We start from the raw sequence: 20,764 nt of genomic DNA, 5'->3' as shown, positions 1-20,764 counted from the left end.
ATGCATGTTGTCTCTTTTCTCTCTCTCTCTCTCTCTCTCTCTCTCTCTCTCTCTCTCTCTCTCTCTATCGGTATCTGTCTGTCTCTCTGTCTGTCTCTCTCTATATATATTTCTCTCTTTGTTTGTGTTGGGGTTGGCAGAAGTGGTGGTTGTGTGTGTTAGTGTGTGTGTGTGTGTGTTTATGTTTGTGTGTGTGTATGTGTGTGTGTGTGTGTGTGTCTGTGTGTGTGTGTATGTGTGTGTGTATTGGGTACAGAGTTCATGGTAGATCTGTGTAACCATCTTATCTCCAGTATCTGCTCTCCTCTTTGCAGTGAACAGGACTTTTCCTCTCGATTAAAAATGTATGTCCTCCCTTATGCTCCCTGTCACTGCTCACTACTCTAGCTTTCCTATCTAGCTTTTCCCTCTCTCTCTCTCTTTCTCTCTCTCTCTCTCTCTTTCTCTCTCTCTCTCTTCTCCAGTTACTTTCCCTCTCTCTCTCCCTTGCTGTCTCTCACTCTCTTTCTCTCTCTTTCCCACTCCTTCTTTCCACCTGTTTCTTTCCCTTTCTTTCTCACTCTCCTTCTCTCTTTCTCCCTTGCCCTCTTTCACTCTCTCGCTTTCTCTCCCTTTCTCTCTCTTGCTTTCCTTCTCTCTCTCTTCTTCTGTCACCGTTTCCTCAATTTTATTTTTTCCAGGCAATCTCTATACATCAACTTGAGACCTCTTCACCCACCCCTGAATAACCTTAACTTCTATCCTCATGCTTACACAACTCCTCCCTGCACACACACACACACACACACACACACACACACACACACACACACACACACACACACAGACACACACACACACACACACACACACACGCACAAACGCAACAGGATCTTTTCTCTTTCTGCACATATTTCATCAAAGACCTCCTCCCAGGTAACACCAACTCAGATCTCATTAAGGGCTTCTAAGCTCTACTTCTGGAAGTGTGCAGTCACACACACACACACACACACACACACACACACACACACACACACACACACACACACATACACATATACTCACACACACAAGCCAAACCCACTCTTGCAGGTGCGTGTATGTGTGTGTGTGTGGGGTGTGTGTGTGTGTGTGTGTGTGTGTGTGTGTGTGTGTGTGTGTATGTGTGTGTCAGTGTGTGTGTCCATCTCTGTCCTGTCCGATCGTACATTAACCCACGGTGTCCTTACGTCTTCCCGTCCCTGCCACCCCATTAACACCCATTACATCTTATTATTACCATCCCATAGCTCGTTATCGCGGCTGCCGGATCACACTTCCTAAACTGACTGAGCATTTAGCTGCCGTCTGTCAAGCCCCAAACCCTCCGCCCCCTCACTCTCAAAACAACCAATGTGTGTGTCCCCACAACGCCAGCCACCGCAGCACTTCTGTAGCAGCTGCTACAAGACCCCAGACTCAGCTGACACAACTTCGATCCGAGTCAACATCGATTGATCCGATCCAAAGAAGGGCTCAGGGGTCAGACTGATCCCCCCCGAGGCACCTCCGTGGGGCGGGAGGAGGGCAGGGAGGGGAGGACAGGGAGGGGAGGAAGGGGAGGGAAGGGAGGGGAGGGGAGGGAGAGAAAGGAGGGGAGAGAGGAGAGGGGAGGGAGATAGCTCTTATTAAACATGTCAGAGGGAAAGATTCAGCAGCGTGTGGTAACACATGGATGAATTATGGATTCACCACCGCCAGGACTTCTGTACAACAGTGTGATTTGATGTCAGCGGGGATTAGAGAGAGTGCCATCCGATAGAGAGACACCGTGAGAGAGATAGATAGGGGGAGATTGGCGTGGAGAGGAAGATGAAAAATCTGAGAATGGAAATTTCTGGAAGAAAGAGAAGCCATTTGACAGGATTTGTGAAGTCCTGTTTTTTCCATCTACATTTCATACACTTGGATACGAAAAAAAATGTACTTTAGATGCTGAGGCAGACTACAATGTAGAACTAGGCTGCTCAATGTAGAACACACCACATGGTAATGTTGATGCCATGCATTGCTGTTAAGCACTTGACAACCATCAATAATAAAGTAATGAAAAAAGAACTCCACTTGTTCTGGGATCCCGATAGCTGTCCTGTAATCAGTCAAGGTACTTTAGAGATACTTGCCTGCGCAGCACTTGTGCTGTTACTCCAATATTGATTGAATTCTTTGATTGTTCTCACTTAGTTAGTCGCTTGGATAAAGTGGTCCACTCAAGTACTGAATGTAAATGTAAATGCATGAATACTTATTACCAATGTGAGTACTGTGATTATATCTTTAAAGTGTAAATTCATTCAATGCATTGCAGACTGCAGTTACATGCTCCAGACTGCAACATCCTTTTAAGGGTTCTTACCAAAGATTATTGCTCTACTTATTCTAATTAGGATCTCTAATAAGCTTAATGTTCTACTGTGCTCTGCTCTGTATAGATGTGTGTGCTGTGTGGCTGCTTATAGGGGTGTATATTTGGGAGAGGAAGACAGCCTGACAGGGGCAGAGAAATAAGATAGAAGGGAATGAGAAAGTGTGTGTGTGTGTGTGTGTGTGTGTGTGTGTGTGTGTGTGTGTGTGTGTGTGTGTGTGTGTGTGTGTGTGTGAGCAAGTAATGTTTGTTACAAGAAAAGATTGGATCAGACCCATTAACTTTACAGGCCCTTCATTGGCACCAGCAGAGCAAGGGTCATGACGGAGACGCCACTGTAAATCTAAAAAAAGACCAGCACATGATGGAGAAGGGGGGAGCTAGAGAGATAGAGAGAGAGAGGGAGGAGGGAAAGTGAGAGAGTGGGCAAGATTGACATAGAGAGAGAGACAGCGACAGAGAGAGACAGAGAGAGAGAGAGAGAGAGAGAGAGAGAGAGAGAGAGAGAGAGAGAGAGAGAGAGAGAGAGAGAGAGAGGGAAAGTGAGAGAGCGGGCAAGATTGACATAGAGAGAGAGACAGGGAGAGAGAGAGAGAGAGAGAGAGACTGCCCAAATCACAGGGAAGTGCACAACTTGCAGTCTTGTGTTTGAGTCAGAGAGACGCCTGGACAAGTTTCCGTAGCGCAATAGCTATGGCTGCCAGCCGTCCAGCTGGACTTTACAATCCTGCGCAACTAATTTAACAACTCAACCATAGAGGGGGGCTTGACAGCCTGGCTGTTCTCTAAGCACTGGTGGTGTTCTCTTATGTCCACGCTAAAGCCCTCCCTGCTGATGGTGACCCGCCCCTCTCATAGTTTCTACATTTATACCTTTAGAAGAGAACCATCCTCACGCTCTGGTCCTGAAGGCTCAGCGTAGGAGAAAGAGAACCTGGGCGAGAAAAGGGCTCTGGCAGGGGTTGGGGGAGGAGGGGGGTTCAGGGGGTGTGTTGGTGTGGGGGGGAGGGGTAGGAAGAGGCTCTGCCGGGGGGGGGGGGGGGGGGGGGGGCGGTAGGGATTCTCCCTGCTCTGTAAACAGTGTGGAGTGGGTGCAGCAAGAGGTCGCTTTCACATGTACCCTCAGAAACTCTGACTCTATTTGTTCTGCCCCCACTATTTGTTTTTGCTTAGCTAGTGGTTGATAATGGCATTGCATGAGTGAGATGTGTTTTGGCCCTCCTGTGTTACCATAGTTACCGTGTTACCTAGTTTAATGCAAGACTAGAGAGCACAGCCTGTCAGTTCCTTTTTCTTTTTGGTTGTCCTGAGAAAGTCTTAGTCCGTGAGTATTGATGTCTTAAGCATTCGAATCATTTATGTGGCTTAACAATTATGTTTGTTTAATTTCGGAATGATTAGGTTTACTTATAAATCGCCAATGCTAATCGCGGTAGCATTTCCCATTGAATTACAGTGTAAAATTATCATTGAAGCTAGCGGGATTACAAAGTCAGATGTTAATGGATACTCTTTTGTTTAATGCTATTGCTTAGTTTATCGTAGCTTTGTATATTGTATATTCATTTACATGAGCAGATTGTAAATTCATGTTTTGTATGTTTTTAGAGTTTTACAAGTTTGGAAGTAAACAAGGAACTTTATCAAAGGCCTAAACCGCTCCACGTTTCCTGGGCTTTTATTTCAAGGGACCAACTTCATGTTAGCTATCTGCTAAGCTAACCTAATTGAGAGTGTGGTAGAAAATAACCGAGTTCTATCACTTCAACTAACTAAGAGAGCAAAAGAAATCGAGGGGTCCGGAGCAAGTATGGCAAAAATACTTTATCATTAAAAAGGCAACAACAAAGCCGACTAGTTTGCAAAACACTGCCGGTTAACAGGTCCCGGCCTCTTTTTTATCCTCATGTACAAATCTGTTTCTTGTTTGAGGTGTCCGCCCACGGCCACCCATGGCCGATCAGTCATAAATTCCTTTAAGCGAGTGGCTGGCAACACTAATCTAAACACCAGGCTGAGGTCAGCACGCATTGACCCCATAGCCTCTGGTGTCGCGTTTGCTTCTAACTCACGCTCTGACCCCAGACTCCCTGGCGGCGTGCCAAGTCTTAGATAAGAATCCAGAGGCGTATTTAGATGTTTTTTACCATTAGATATGTAGGCCTTATAATAATCATGGCTTACCATAGATTATAATCATTAATTTCTTCCATAAGAGCAACAGCAGAATACTATTACTATGCCCCCGACACACACACATCTGACTCCCCTCACACAAAAATACAACTATTAACCACATCCTTGGTCAAATCATTATCCCTGGCCTCCATTCCTCTCTTCTTTGTGACATAAAACAGCGCATGGGACCATATTCTTCAACGGTAGCATTAATAATTCATCTCTTACCTTGCTCTGGAGCTGCTGCTCTGATGAACCCATTACCACACACAAAAATGTCCTCCTAGTTCTTTTTCCTCCCACATTTCTATCTTTAAAATATATTTTAGTTTTTCTGTCATAACAGCACATATACACAAGTATGTTATTAAAGATACCAGGTTGAGCCCTGGGATGTTCCAATTATAGTAAAATCATGTGATTATCTGGTGAGAATGCCCCATGATGCTTATTAATGGAGGATGATCACGCTTACCCTGTGGAGAAAAATAGGAAGGTCTTTCCGATGCAGTGCACCTCATTTGGCGCCCCTCATTACCATCCACTAGCGTGCTGCCGTCTAATACAGCCATGTCTTTTTGCTGAGACCATTGGATATTTGCCTTGTGTATAACGCCAATCGCAATACTAGCTGGGGCCTGGGAATAACGGAGGCATCAGTCATCAGGTCCTCCTCTAGGAACAGTTCAGTGTTGACATGTGTTACTGGATTACCGATGCCCTAAACTGCTTCACCCACTCACTTGTTGTTTATTCATTGTCTTACATTTTTTTTCGAAAAATTTGAAAATCAAACCAGCGGCTGTGTTTTGGCGTGTGAGCCTTGAGGAAACCATCTGGTACTTTGTGTTTCTATTAGTGGTCTCTGAGGAGCCACCGGAGGTCTTTTAGTATATTAAAATGCATTATGTTGTTTTTAAGTTTGGTCGTTTTGGGTAATAAGTGGCAACATGGGGATTGGGAATACTTAACTGGTTTGAGAAGAATGAGAAATTATTGTAATGATACAAACTTAATATTTGGAAAATAAATGTTTGCGATAAAACAATGATACTAGACATTAAATATGTATGTATGTATGTATGTATGTATGTATGTATGTATGTATGTATGTATGTATGTATGTATGTATGTATGTATGTATACATACTGTGGCATCCCGTCTTCTGAACCTCGGACCGGGTGGGTCCGGGGATACGTAGAAGACGGGGTATACCGTCGCCACCCTCCAGCCGGCGACAGAGAGCACCACGTCTCTCCCCCCATGCCTTTTGCCGGCATGCAGAACCCGGATGGGACCGCGGAGGTACGCCCAGCGACAGCAGCGGGAGACCGCGGAGAGTCTGGCCCTGCTCCGCGTGGCCGTACTACGGCTCACTCAGCTCGCTGTCCACGCCGCCCCGACCGCCGCCCCGACCAGCCGGCTCACCAAGCTGGGGCCTGACGACGACGTGGAGGCGTACCTCGAGGCATTCGAGCGGACCGCCCAGAGGGAAAGCTGGCCAGAGGAGCAGTGGGCCCATATTGTGGCCCCGTTCCTCACCGGGCCCGCCCAGCAGGCGAGCCGGGACCTACCGGCGGGGACCGCCCGGCAGGACCCGGCCCTCAAACAGGCGATCCTGGCCTACTACGGCTATTTTTTTGCGAGTGAACGCCAACCAGCAGCGGCGACACGAGGCAACGCGATCCCTTGGGGAACCCCAAACCAGACCATGTTGCAGCCGGAGACGACGCAGCCAGAGACGACGCAGCCAGAGACGACGCCGCCAGAGACGACGCGGGCCGAGACGAGGCCGCGGGAGACAGGGCCGCAAAACGGGCCACGCCGGCAGCAGACGCAGCCATGCATGCTAGCGACCTGCTGGGCACAGGGGAAATCAGGAAGCCCGACCATACCGGCGCGGGTAATGAACCGGGACACGCAGGCCCACGTGGATACCGGCAGCGTGGTCACTCTCCTCCGCCCCGACTTGGCGGGCGGGGTGGAGGGGGTACCCATGGCGGTGGCCTGCGTACACGGGGATACCCGGACGTTCGAGACCTGCCACGTCGTCATCCGGACCCCGCACGGGGTATTCACAACGCGGACAGGGATCGTACCCCACCTCCCAGTGCCGCTGCTAATTGGGAGGGACTGCCCGATCTTCCACCGGCTATGGGACCCGGCGCGTGAACTCCGGAGCCGGAGAGAACCACCCCGCAGAGGGGTGAGGAGAGCTCGACAGGCCTACGGGGCCACCAGGCCCACCAGGCCTCCGTCGTCCCCCGGAGGGCGAACAGAGGAAGGTGCTCCCGAAAAATCTAAGCCAGCGCCGTGCGAGGCCAGCCCGGCCGCGCCTGAGGCCGCGCCTGAGGCCGGGCAGGAGGCCTCCGGCGAGGCCCGGCCCCCGACCAAGGATGGCGTTGACACCGAGCCCACGACAGAGGGCTCAATCCAGGCCGATGAGACGTCGGTCGAGCCCCAGCCTGTGGTGGAGACGGAGCCCGAGGCAGAGACGGAGCCTGAGGCGGAGGCTGAGCCCGCGGCTTCACCGGAGCCAGAGGCTGTGGTGCTGCTCGAGGCCGACTCGGAGCCAGAGCTCGAGGCCGATCCAGAGGCCGACGTCGACACCGAGCCGGAGGCAAAGGTAGAGACGGAAGCGGCAGAGACGTCGGCCGAAGCAATGGACTCCTCTAAAGAAGCTGAGGACGATCACCTGTCCGTGTCGATCCCCAACGAAGACGCCATCACGCTGGACGTCGATGATGACGACGACGACGACGACCTGATGGAGGAGGTGACCAAGGACCCCGGCTCTAAGAAGGCGTCGACCGCCAAGCCGCTTCAGCGAATCATATTGGACCACGAGTGTGCCTATCAAGCCCAGAGCCGGTGGAGGGGGGAGGGAGTTCATCCTGGTCACCGACCACGCCCCCCTGAAGTGGATGGCCGGAGCCAAGGACACCAACGCACGAGTGACGCGGTGGTTCCCGGCCCTCCGAAACTTCAGGTACTATCTCCTAGGGAGGGAGTTCATCCGGGTCACCGACCACGCCCCCCTGAAGTGGATGGCCGGAGCCAAGAACGCCAACGCCGACGCCCTGTCACGCCGGGATGCCTGCCTGAGTGGGTTCACCGACGACCAGAGGCCTGAGCAAGCGGTGGAGGAGTGTGGCATCCCGACCGCTGAACCTCGGGGTGCGAGTGACACGGGGGGAAGCGACACGGAGGGATTCCGCACCACGTCGGCGATCTAGAGGCTCACGGAGGCCCTAGCACGAGGATACAGACTATTGATTCTTGTGAAATAAACGCCGACTGCGGCTTTAACCCTTGCTTACCGTGTGATTCCTACCGGGTACCTGACACTCGGGGAGACGGGCTACCACAATACGTACATTATATGTATGTATGCATGTATTTATGGATGGATGGATGGATGGATGGATGGACATGCATAGATCCATACAATATATTTATGTATGGATGCATTAATGTATTTACTGTATGTACTTTACAAGAAAATAAAGGATTGCTGTTGCCCTTTCTCCACAAAAATAATGTTTCACAGCGTTTCTCTTGTGTCCATCCGTCATGCTTTCGTCTGCTTCCACTCTTCCTCTGCGATTAATAGGGTGTTTAATTTGTTGTGCTTGTTTTTTCTTTTAGTCTCATTTTGTCATGAACAAAATGGAGCAGTGGTTGGTTTCTGTCAAGGACTCCAGCCAATGTGTATATGTGTGTGTTTGTCTGTGTCTGTAGGTGTGTTAACAGGAGAAAAGAGTGCATAAGGAACATTGTGTGTTTGAGATATCAATACACACACACACACACACACACACACACACACACACACACACACACAGTGGCCTCAGCTCTGACAGTGTTGTCTCATGGTATAGCAGGACTCATAGCAGGACACTAGAACACATTGCTTGGGAAATAGATAGAGTGTCGGCCAACACTATTTCTGTATGTTTTGTGTTCATAGGAAATGATAAAAAATGTAATTGTCTTGGACTCAAAAGTTTAGCAAGATGCCACAGTATGATAACACTGTATATTCTTCATTAATAAATGGATGTCATGTTTTTTTCAAGGTGGAGACCAATGAAGGTGAAGTCCCCTAATTACTAGGTATTTTACCGGGTAAATACCTAGTAGTTAGGGGACTGTAAAAGGAAGGGTTACCATTACTGGTAGATGTACTTATATAGGTACTAATTTGACTCAGTAGGCTAAGCACTCACAATGTGTGAATTGCAACTAAAACAATGTAACATTCTAGAGGCTGCAGAGTGCCACACTGTGACACCAAGACAATCAGTCAAAGACACAGAGGTCGAAAGTAGAGACAGAAGTCTCCTAACTAACTAACACTGACTATTTATGTGTCAATATAGGTGTTGTTGAGATCTTAAAATATTTACTGTTAGTAATTTTCCATTTATTATCCCATCCAATACATTCAATGACTCACATAAAATGTTAAGGATTGTACCAAATTGGTGTTAATGTCACTCAGGCTATTCTATCAAACTCTATCAAGTTCTGTGTTTTCCTTGCAGCCCATCGAGCCCAGGGCTCAGGGTATTTCATGCCCTTGAACCTGGCTGCAATGAGCCCTGGTTAGCCTCCTCAGCCACCAACCAGCGCCCTGACGGCACATCAAATCGTGTATAAGTCCTCCCTGAAAATTGACAGTGCAACTCAGTTGAACCTGCAACGCAATGGCCTTGGTCATGCCACTTCAACATCCGTCAGGGACCTGACACAGGATCACAGTACTAAATAAAGCCTGCTCAGGAATATAAAAGGACAGCGCAGGATAAGCTGCCTGCCAGGCCTGCTAGGAGCCCGGGCAGCCTGCTCTCCAAAACTGGAGTCACCACAGGCTTTAACCCATTGGTGTTTGGAGAAACAAAGAGGTGATACGGGGTCATGGGATGGACATGAATGGGAGCTACAACAGCAAGGCTTCAGGTCCTCCAGGCTTCCACCCATCTGGCTGCTCCAAGGCCAACCCTGGATCTTTGGTCTTCACAGTCAAATGTTACGATGCCGCCGTCCCCCAGGCAACCGCCCAGAAACCATCCACTAAGAGGTCCCTAGAGGAAATCATTATGATGATGATGAGCACTTTGGTTTCAAACCTGCAGTCAAGAGGAAAAGGGCTAAGGATCTCTGTTCTTGCATGACAATGCCTCTGTCAACCAGACAACCACCCATCCAGAGAACATCCACAAGGAGGTCCTTGGAGAGCATCATGGGCAAGGGCCAGCCCTTTGGTACTGAGCCTGCAGCAAATAGGTAAAGGGCTGTGGCATCCATTGCTGGAGGCAGTGTGTTATTCCATGGACCGTTGACAGAAGCTTGGACTCACTTGCCAACATGAGATCATCTGAAATCGATGAATTGCATTTCTCCATCTGCAAAAACACATTATCACAGTGTTATTTCCAAAGATTAACAATTTATAACAAGGGACACCACCAATAAAGCGAAAATTATTATTTTATGTAAGGTTGGTTTTAGTCTAAGATTATGTATCCATTTGGTAAACTTAAAAGTTATACTGTCCAATAGCATAGGTTACTTTACCTAAGCAGCACATGCTATCAATTCAACATTCAATCATACAAGGTATCACACATCCTTGTTATATTACTGAATTGTAAACGTACGTAGCCATTCGTCAATGATTTGAGGCCAGCATCAGCCTTGTGTGAAAGTCAAGTTGGCTGTCAATCCAGCTGAATAAGCCATCTGGGCGGCCCTTCTGTTGTCAAAAAAAACTGCAGCAAATGAGATTAAATAACCAAGTGATGCTCTTGCTGTCACGGATGGCGGGTGGCAGACAGGCAGGTAGGACCCAATTGCAGACAGTTCAGGTAAAAGGTAATTTATTAATGCAAAAAGGCAAGGAACACCTAGAACACAGATGACGCAGGTAACACACAGGACACAGCTCACCGCAAACCACAATGATCCGACGAGGAACAAAAGGAAAGACAAGGGCTTAAATACCAAACACAGGGCACGCAACGAGGAACAGCTGAAACACATTAAGGGAGGGAGCAGTAATCACACAGGAGGGACTTGACAGGAAAGGGGGAGAATCAAGACAGAGATACCAAAGTAAAACAGTAAACACAGGGAAACACACCAAAGCAAGACAAGGAAACAGACAGACCATGACACACTCTCTTCGCTCTTTCTGAATCCGGTTGGTAGAAAGTCAAAAACATATTGTCTTCTGAGAAAATGCATCCTTCCATGCATATTTCTTTGATTCCTTTAACATTTTCTTTTTCAGAGAAAACTGTTTTGATTGCGCTGTAGATTGCTCCGACTTTCCTTAGGCAATGCTTTAATTGGGCAGACTATGGCCTTACATCGATCACTGCGGCGTTCCTCCCCTAAGGGCTGCTTGGACCTGTCTTTTTGTGACTTTTGGAAAAGGGTTTCAATGGGCGGCCAGACTGACCAGCAGAGAGAAACATAATGTGAACTCACGAGATTGTCTGACGATGCTGAGAAATACATAGGTCAGTGACTTGACTAGCCATGAAATGCTGTGGTCATCTTGAGCAATGCAGCTGTGCTTTGTAGAATCCATGATGGATGTTTTCATTTTCACAGGCATTAGAAAACCTTTTGGAAGTGGTGAGTGCATTATTACCCTATTGTTTATCACACAACAGACTATCTATGTGTCACACACACACACACACACACACACACACACACACACACACACACACACACACACACACACAAACACCCCCCCACCACAAGCAATTATAGTGTTGGACAGATAGAAGGTGTGTGGTTGACCTCAACTCCTCACACAGGAGCTATTCTGGATCTCTGGGAAAACAGAAAGGGCTGAGCCAGGGGTCAGAGCCAGCTACCCAGACCTCAGATTAGTCTGTAATTGCTGGGTTTGTCTGCACACTCCATGAATGCACCTGGCGGGCCCCTATGTCGGTGACACACTGCAGTCAATAGAACACTTTTATTCACAGATGCAGGCAGTGTAATTTATGCTTGGGGTCCCTCTGCTTCCCCTGTGTCGCCCACTGTGGCACCCCATCAAAAATGGAAAGGACACTTCTGGGCTAGGGGTGGTCCTGTGGCTTTGATAGGCCCCCTATGTTTCCTTCTATCTTTTACGGTTTACTGGTTCATAATTCTGTCAACACTGAAAAACAACATGAAGCAGTTTGGAAATTATTCAAATATATTTGATTATATGACACGTCATCTTCATCCTATAACGGCCACCAGAGTTCACTGAATTTGTGGCAAGAAATCTTGTTGTGCTGGTTCTAACCTCAAACCCAGCGACCCAGAACCACATGCACTCCATGGTCAACCTCCAGCATCTACCCAGGCAGGGGGATATCTGCCTGTGTGTAAAGAACCTCCTCCCCTCACCCCTTGGACCGTAACAACCTCAACGAGGTCAACAGAGAGTTGCCGGTGACCGAAGGGAACGCACATATTTGCAGCCCCACTGTGCGGGGCTCCACCTACCACTCAGGAGAACGTCTGAGAGGGTGCATGGTATCAGAGGATTGGGAAGGAAGGGCTCTTGGAAGTCTCTCCCCACAAAGTAGGGTCTGATGGAAAGTAGGGAAAGTCTGTTTAACTATCTTAACATGTGCACTCTGTTTATGTAAATTTGGTATGTGTTGCTGTGTGTGTGTGTGTTGATGTGTAAAGATGGGAATAGGGGGTGAGCGAGGGAGAGAGAAAGAAAAGGAGAGAAGGACACAGTGTCCTGGCAGTGCATGGCAGATATTCCCTTATTACATAATACTAAACTCATGCTGGACTTTCCAGAACAAAAACAAACAAAACACACATGTTTTTATCGTCCTCCCCCCTCCCTGCCGGCCCCCCCCCCCCCCCCCCCCCCCCCCCCCCCCCCCCCGTTTCCTTCTTCCATTTGCCTTGGAGTTTCCCAGGGAGGTTTTGCCTCGGAAGACCGCCCCATGTCCTACATGGTGTGGGGGCAGAACGTCGGCTATAAAACAAACTTCAGTCAGTCAGTCAGTCAGTCAGGGCAACGGAGAGGTAAGGATGACTGCTGCTTGTCTGCTGAAGACCTTATGATTACATGAACTATTTGCTCTGAACTGTTGGATCCAAAGCTATTGTGACGCAGTGACAGATTGCTGTTTTTTTTTTATTGTATTTGCTTTTTGCACCACAAGATATCTCTCCAGCATGTGACACTGTGTGTGATGTGGGTTTGTGTTTGTGTCTGGGCATGCAGCCGCACACACATGTCATAGCGCCATGTCAACTGAGGTGAAACCAGGCGTGTCTCTGCGTCCTCTGGGCATGGAGCCGCCCTCGGATCGAGAGGTGTTGTGTATCTTTGGGACGGGGGACCTGGGTCGCTCTCTGGGCCAGCGGCTGCTCCAGACGGGCTACAGGGTGGTGTACGGCAGCCGCAGCCCCTACAGCTGTGGCCCCCTGCCCCCGGGGGCTCAGGTACGCAGTGGGTCAGAGCAACACAACGCTTTGGTGGTCCTTGAGAAACGTCCTCTCTCTCTCTCTCTCTCTCTCTCTCTCTCTCTCTCTCTCTCTCTCTCTCTCTGTTGGGCTTTGTTTTGACTCACAGCTCTACGGATTCTAGGAAAAGTCTGGCACGTACTCAACATGAAGTTAATTAAAAACATGGTCAAATAGCAAAGTTCACTTTTGCCAGTAGAGAAAAAAACCTGCCTTTTTGCTGAAAATATGTCACAGTATGTGTAACAACTCCGTACAAAGTCCTAATGATAGAGCTGTATGAATATATATTTGTGCAAATATATTCCTTGGAGTAAATAGTGATACAGAACTGTGTTTGAAGAGTAGCGTCCTTGACAAATCATTGAGTTAAGTTGTCATACATAAAATTTCTTATGCAATCACTGTGTGTGTTTGTTTATGTGTGTGTGTATGTATATTTATGTGTGTATGTGTGTATGCGTGTGTTAGTGTGTGTGTGTGTGCCTGTGTGTGTGTGTGTGTGTGTGTGTGTGTGTGTGTGTGTGTGTGTGGATGGAGGGTGCTCATGCCTGTCTGTTTGTCTGCTGGTCTTTCTTCAGGTTATGAGCCACACAGAAGCCGCCCAGCTAGCCGCTGTAGTTATCGTCTGCGTTCATAGAGAACACTACGATTTCATGGAAGAAGTAGCGCCTCAACTGCAGGGAAAGGTACTTCCATTCACAATCTACTACACCTCACTAATGACTATTGACTGATTTATGCATCACCTGCACACCCATTCCCATTGATCATTAGGTATTGGTGGACGTCAGTAACAACAGCAAGAAGGGCCTCTACCCAGAATCCAACGCTGAGTTTCTGCAGAGGTGGGAAACTAATTAACTCAACTGCTTCACACTTCTCGGATGCAAAGAATGCAAATAAAAATGGTGATTGCTTTGTGCGTGAGTGTGTGTGTTGCTTTATTTTCAGCCTGATCCCTGCAGCGTCTGTTGTTAAAGCCTTCAATACAGTCTCAGCCTGGTCTTTACAGAACGGACCTTCAGATGCTCACAGACAGGTACTGTGTTTGTCTGTCTGTATGTCTTGTCTGTGTTTTTTTTTGTATTTTGAAGTTTGTGTGGTGGGGTGTAGTTGTAAAAATATATGTGTTTATATGTGATAAATAAGTAAAAATGCGACAAGTGAATGAATCAATGTTTCTTGTATCATTATCAGTAGCAGAACAATTTTATTAATGTATCTTTTTTCGACTTTATGTCACCAAAATAATCAGGACAAGAAACTGGATTTGAAATGCAACTGCTCACAAGACTTTAGTTTAGTCTTAAACTGTAGACACCATCACATTAAGGCCCGCTGATTTGTACAACGATCACTACTCAAGTGTATCAGCCATGGGTCTTTGACTGATTAGCCCTCAGTCCCTATGAGCTCCAACCCAAGCTTTCCTCTCCCGCTAACCAGATCTGCCTGTGTGGAATTTTCTGTTTGAGTTTGACCTGGTAGGGAAGACCACCTTAACCACACAATCTGTATGTTCGTGTCTGTGTGTGTGTATAAGTGTGTATGTGTACATGTACCAAATATTGTGTGTCTGGGTGTGACATGGAATGTGTGTGTTTCTGTGTGACGGAGGATGCATGTGAATATACAAGATTTTTCATCTGCTATTACCTCTTTCTCCAAAGTCTAAAATTAGGTGTAATTTCTGTAGAAAGCCATGGCACTGCAGGTGGTAACGTGTGCTATATCCTCTGGAGTCAAATTCGTCCTTTAGTCTTCATCCGTGTAATTATAATAATGAGTATGTATGCATATGTGAGGAAGCCATATATAAGTCACACCTTGAGTCTTGCAGGCTGAAAGTGCAGTCTGTAGGTGTCCTCCCATCTCCAGGTGTTCCTGTGTGGGGACAGTGATGAGGCCAAGCAGGCTGTCAGAGAGCTGGCTACCAGGCTGGGCCTCAGCGTCCTGGACAGAGGCAGTCTGTCAGCCGCCAGAGAGGTGGAGGAATTCCCCCTGCAGCTGTTCCCTGAGTGGAGGCTACCTCTCTGCATCGCCACCGGCCTCACCGCCTTCTTCTTCTTCTACGTGCTCATCAGAGACGTTATCTATGCCTATGTAGAGCAGGACAAGGATATCTCCTTTAGGATCATGGTGTCCCTGGCCAACAAGGTAGAAACATCCCATTGCCATCTGGACCAGAAGGTCCTCCATAGTAGCGAATGTGTTGCTTCTACTCCAGCTCCATGTGTTATAATTCTATAACCTGTGTGTTCATGCAGGTGTTCCCCATCGTATCTCTGATAATGTTGTCTCTGTGCTACCTGCCAGGCATAATGGCTGCCATCCTTCAGCTGTATAGAGGAACCAAGTACAGGTCAGAGAGCACAAACTGAAGATAACCTTCAATAGCTGAGCCACAGTGAGCTTAGTTTAGACCTGTCATTCACATTCTCCTGGTGTTCAGGAGATAAATATCTAGACCCTACAACCACTTTAAAACTAATCTGTTTAAACAAAGGCACAATGGGCTCACACTCACAAAGTCACAGAAAACGTGTTTGAACGCAGCCATCAAGGTGTACAAGTTTACTTTGCTTTGGCTAATGCTGGCTACTGCATCTTCTACGACTTACAGATTTGTTAGAAAATGTGATACAGCCCGAGTCCCAATAGCTTTATTCTTGTTGATGACCATGGACGTCTGAGCTCACCACGTTATAACGCTTAACGCCTCTGTGAGAGATCAAAATACCTCTCATAAATCTAGACGTGATTGTAACAGGTTCAATGAGGACACCGGGTTTGTGTTGATAATCCCCCCCCCCCCCCCCCCCCACAGTTATAAAGTGTTTACACCTCCAGAGTTGGTTTGGGAAACGGCTGCCTTTATAACCCTCATAACAACCTTCTGTTGAGGGGGAAGAAACCTCTCTCATTGACCATTTCACATCCATTCTCAATTTGCAATTTGATTACAGAATCTAAATGCTAAATTTTTCAACGAAGCTATTGTGTTTCGGGCAATGCACATTTCTTATTAATAATTGATCATGATCAACTATTGACTGGCAGGCGCTTCCCTGATTGGCTGGACCACTGGATGCTGTGCAGGAAGCAGCTGGGCCTGTTGGCGCTGGGCTTTGCCTTCCTGCATGTGCTCTATACTCTGGTCATCCCCATAAGGTATGCTGTACAGCTTCCCTCTATAGCCTCCAAACACCTGCCAGAGAAAATGCATAACCATGTTCACTGTTGACATATCAAGCAAACGTAAACTTCACATATACCTATCCCTGGGTAAGACCAATGTTTACCTTTAGTTTAGGTGAGGCCATTATAAAGCTATGAATGTTTAGGAATATCATGGTAAATAATATATGATATTCTTGTTTACATATGGCCTCCAGATACTACGTGAGATACAAAATTACAGAACACACAGTGCTGCAGGTGAGGCAAGAGCATCAATGAAGCATTTCTAAACAGGTGCCGATAAGCCACCTGATATATATTTTTACCACCTCTTTTTCTCTGTCAGATCCGGGAGAACAGGACAGAGGTGTTCAATACGACCTCCGCCTGGTATACTGATTCCTACTTTTCCATTGGGATTCTGGGATTCGCACTGTACATTCTGCTGGGAATTACCTCCCTTCCCTCTGTCAGCAATGCACTCAGCTGGAGGGAGTTCAGCTTCGTACAGGTAAAGCTTTTTTTTTTTTTTGTGTATGGATATTGGTGTGCGTGTGTGTGTGTGTACATGTGAGCGTGCATGTTTGTGTGCCTGTGCGTTTGTGTTTTTTTTTTTTCTTGAGGTGAACCTCAGGCTTCTGGGGGACAACTTCTCCCTCATTTTCTTGTGTGTTTCTGTGTAGGCCCGTGTGTAATCCAGGGGAAAACTTTTGGAGAGAAAATGTCGTGTGGAATAGGTTGACTTTTAATAGAAAGTTGGTATCCTAGAAAATGTCATGTGTCTTTAAAGTCTTTATTTTTCTCTATATTATCGTACAGCATCTGCTTCAAGCCCACGATTTCGGTAAAGATATTATCTTACTACTATAATAGAAGGCCTGTCGCACCAATTACTCAAGTGCGCATGTGCCAAGCACGAACGCATATATACACAGCAAGCATGCACATGCGCACAAACATACACGGAAACGCACACACACACACACACACACAGGTAAGATGTTTAATGGCTCCGCCATCGGCACAAGCGCAGTTAAGAAAACACACAAGCACGCACATGCGCACGAACATACACGGAAACGCACACACATGGGCACACACACACACACACACACAAGCACGGGCACACACTGCAGGTCAACACAAAGGCAGCGACATATTCACGGAAGCGCGCATACACACACACACACACACACACAGGTAAGACGTTTAACGGCTCCGCCATCGGCACACGCGTAGGTGAGAACACACACGCAAGCACGCACATGCGCACGAACATACACGGAAACGCACACACATGCGCACACACTACACACACACGTGCGCGCGCGCACGCGCGCACACCGCACGTCAACACAAAGGCAGCGACACATACACGGAAGCGCACATACACGGAAGCGCACACACACGCGCGCGCACACACACACACACACACACACACACACACACACACACACACACACACACACACACAGGTAAGACGTTTAACGGCTCCGCCATCGGCACACACGCAGGTAAGAACACACATGCAAGCACGCACATGCGCACGAACATACACGGAACGCACACACATGCGCACACACTACACGCACGCACACACACACAAGCACACGCACACACCACACGTCAACACAAAGGCAGCGACACATGCACGGAAGCACACACATGCGCGCACACACACACACACACACAGGTAAGACGTTTAACGGCTCCGCCATCGGCACAAGCGTAGGTAAGAACACACACACAAACCGCAGCGACACTCGCCAAAGAAGTTTGTCAACGGCGGAGTAGTTTGTCGACGGCGGAGCCGTTATGTTTAAAAACATAACAGCTCCGCCGTCGACAAACTCTCCCAGGTAAGACGTTCTGTCTATAGACTATATAAATTGCGATAAAATAAGGAAAGAGACAATTTCTCACCTCGACAAGCAACGGCAGGTCGTTCATTTTGTCATATAAAAACCATTCAATTCAAACATCGCACCGACCGGCATATCAACACACAAGTGACGTGATCTTACAGAGACAGTGTCCCTATAGGACAATGAAAACATGTCAATAACACAGTAGGCTATGGGGAATTATGTCTATAGAGTCCACCACAAGACTATACTTTACTTTCCTCCTTGAGCCTCCCAAAATGTCTTTACACTTTGTTGCTCAATCTTAATATTACTCTTCTCCTTGAGCCTCCCGAAATGTCTTGTGATGTTGATGTCCCCCTTCCCCCCTGCGGACTGTTTTGGTTGTTTTATTTTTCTTATATTTTGTGTGTGTGCTATGTGTGACTGTAGGCTACTACTGCCTGTCTTGGCCAGGACACTGGAAGAGATGTTTAATCTCAATGATGATTATTATTTGTTGCCTTGCATTTTAAAATGTCAATGCACTTATCAGCCCTCAATAACAGTAAAAGCTAATTGATAATTAATTTGCATGCATAGTATACTACACTTTCCATTGAACAATTACTCCTGTTAATTACAACTAGAGGTTGAGACAAAAACTCTAGTCTCATTTAAACAAGGGCCAAAACCCATGAATTGCCTTTAACTTCAAACAAGTACTCACTTAAATTCACATGATATTATGTGTGCCTAAGTTTAGTCCTGAATGCAGCCCATTGAGTGAAGGGTTAGCCAGTTCTCTATCATCCTTGAGAATGAAGTCATGTTGAAATATGAATATAACTACAGGGTTTCAATTTGTAAAGGTTGCCACTGTGCACATGTTGTTAGAAACCAAAAAACAAAAAACAAAATATTAGGACGAAGATACATGCATTAGCCTAGTTTTGGACAAAAATAGATTGCTAACAAACAGTAATTAAGTAATTAATATTGCCATATCTTGCTGAATAGGTGACCTCAATTAATGAAAAGGCAATTTCCATTTCACAGTGCCCTCCAACTATAAAGGTCGTTTTCTAGATTTGTTTTATAAAAATGTTTCTGTTTGGGCCAATTGAATATGAAATCAGCTTCTCCTGAGAGGACGCACTCATTCATAAATGTAACTGGGTCATGTCAAGCTCGTTCTCTAATTCCATCAGCCCTCCTCCCCTTTACTCCAGCCCAAATTAGAGCAGTACTTTAAATGTTAAGTTATTCATCACATTTAATACAGAGGGCATACATTATCCTTGGCCATAAAATGTTGTGTGTGTGTGTGTGTGTGTGTGTGTGTGGGGGGGGGGGGGGGGGGGGGGGGGGGGGGGAGCAACGGCGTGCGTGCATGTGTGTGCGTGTGTGCATTCACATATTTGCACATATGCTTACGGTTACGGTTATTATCGAGTGTGTGTAAGACTGACGTGCCTGCAAGGAGGTTGCTGGCTCCTCTCCCTTTAAAGGTCAGACTCTAACACATCCACACCTTAGCCCCACTACAGAGACATTAGCTCTGTGCTATCTGTAGGGACAGGAGTGTGTGTCCGTGATGCCGCATGTCTCCCATCACACTTCTCCTTTCTTGTCTCCTAGTCCAAGCTGGGCCACCTCACGTTGTTGCTCTGCACCCTCCACACCTACCTGTATGGCTGGAACAAGTTCCTGAAGCCCTCCACCTACAAGTGGTGGACCCCACCAGGCTACATGCTGTGTCTGGTGGTGCCCTCCGTGGTCCTGGTCCTCAAGCTGCTGATGATGCTGCCCTGCGTGGACCGGAGCCTGGGCCGCATACGGCAGGGCTGGGAGAGGACGGGGCCGGAGGGCGAGGGCGCAAAGCCACTAATGGCATAGGAGGAGCACAGATACAGCCCTCCCTACAACGCGACACACGCCAGCGCACACACATGGATTGCCACACATTCTGAAACACGCACACAGGGTTGTGTGCAATTCCTCCAGCATCAGTGCCAGTTGCGTAACCCACAGATCACGATCAGAGGAGGTCATAGTCAACAACTGGCCATCCCTCTCTGTGCATTGTGGTTGTTCTTAACTTCAGTTAACTGCAACCACATTGTACTACTTCCTGCCTACATACTCACAACTCTATCATCAGATTGTTAACTCTTTATGTTGGCACTGGCAGACATTTGCTTGAGCACCTTATTGTCAGTGCCATGTAATTTCACTTTTAATTTCTGAAAATGGTCTGAACTCTACAGTGATTGGAGATTGAGCGATTGTTTTGCCTTCTACATATGTAAAATATCCATCAATGAGGTCCAAATAATGTGGACATCATGTGCATGGTTATACTTAACTTCCTACTGTGAATACATGCTTCTATGACATTAATTTCCTTCCTTTGGTTGTCCACATAATGTATTATTGTATTCTTATTTTTTTTACTGCTGTTTTAATAAACCTTACTCTACATTATCCCAAATAATTGTTTTTGTTTCCATTCCTCGCTGCTGTGTACTGCCCTTTCAGTAAACATTATTGCATTTAACAATATTGTATGTTTGTGTCTTATAGTACTATTCAACAATCTTTATTTTCTTACTTTAAGGCACTCTACTTTTTGCTGTCTCTGTCATTCATTGTCTGTGTCTCTCT

The 20,764-nt window shown here is 47.1% G+C and overlaps 1 protein-coding gene across 1 annotated transcript; it reads left to right on the top strand.

Moving 5' to 3' along the window:
• Positions 1–12,544: 12,544 nt before the first annotated feature.
• On the top strand, positions 12,545–20,668 carry steap4 (STEAP family member 4; the record flags this gene model as incomplete). Its single annotated transcript, XM_079739146.1, is given in 13 exon segments — positions 12,545–12,586; positions 12,588–12,626; positions 12,829–12,835; positions 12,838–13,049; positions 13,652–13,759; positions 13,848–13,918; positions 14,025–14,112; positions 14,952–15,230; positions 15,341–15,435; positions 16,134–16,244; positions 16,469–16,511; positions 16,600–16,764; positions 19,739–20,668. Coding segments are annotated over 13 exon segments (1,518 nt in total). The 3' UTR covers positions 19,997–20,668.
• Positions 20,669–20,764: the final 96 nt, after the last annotated feature.

Source organism: Pollachius pollachius (genome assembly GCF_949987615.1).
Source record: "Pollachius pollachius genome assembly, chromosome: 1".
Lineage (NCBI taxonomy): Eukaryota > Metazoa > Chordata > Actinopteri > Gadiformes > Gadidae > Pollachius > Pollachius pollachius.
Note: the sequence above shows the minus strand (reverse complement) of the source record. Positions and strands in the feature narration are given on the sequence as shown.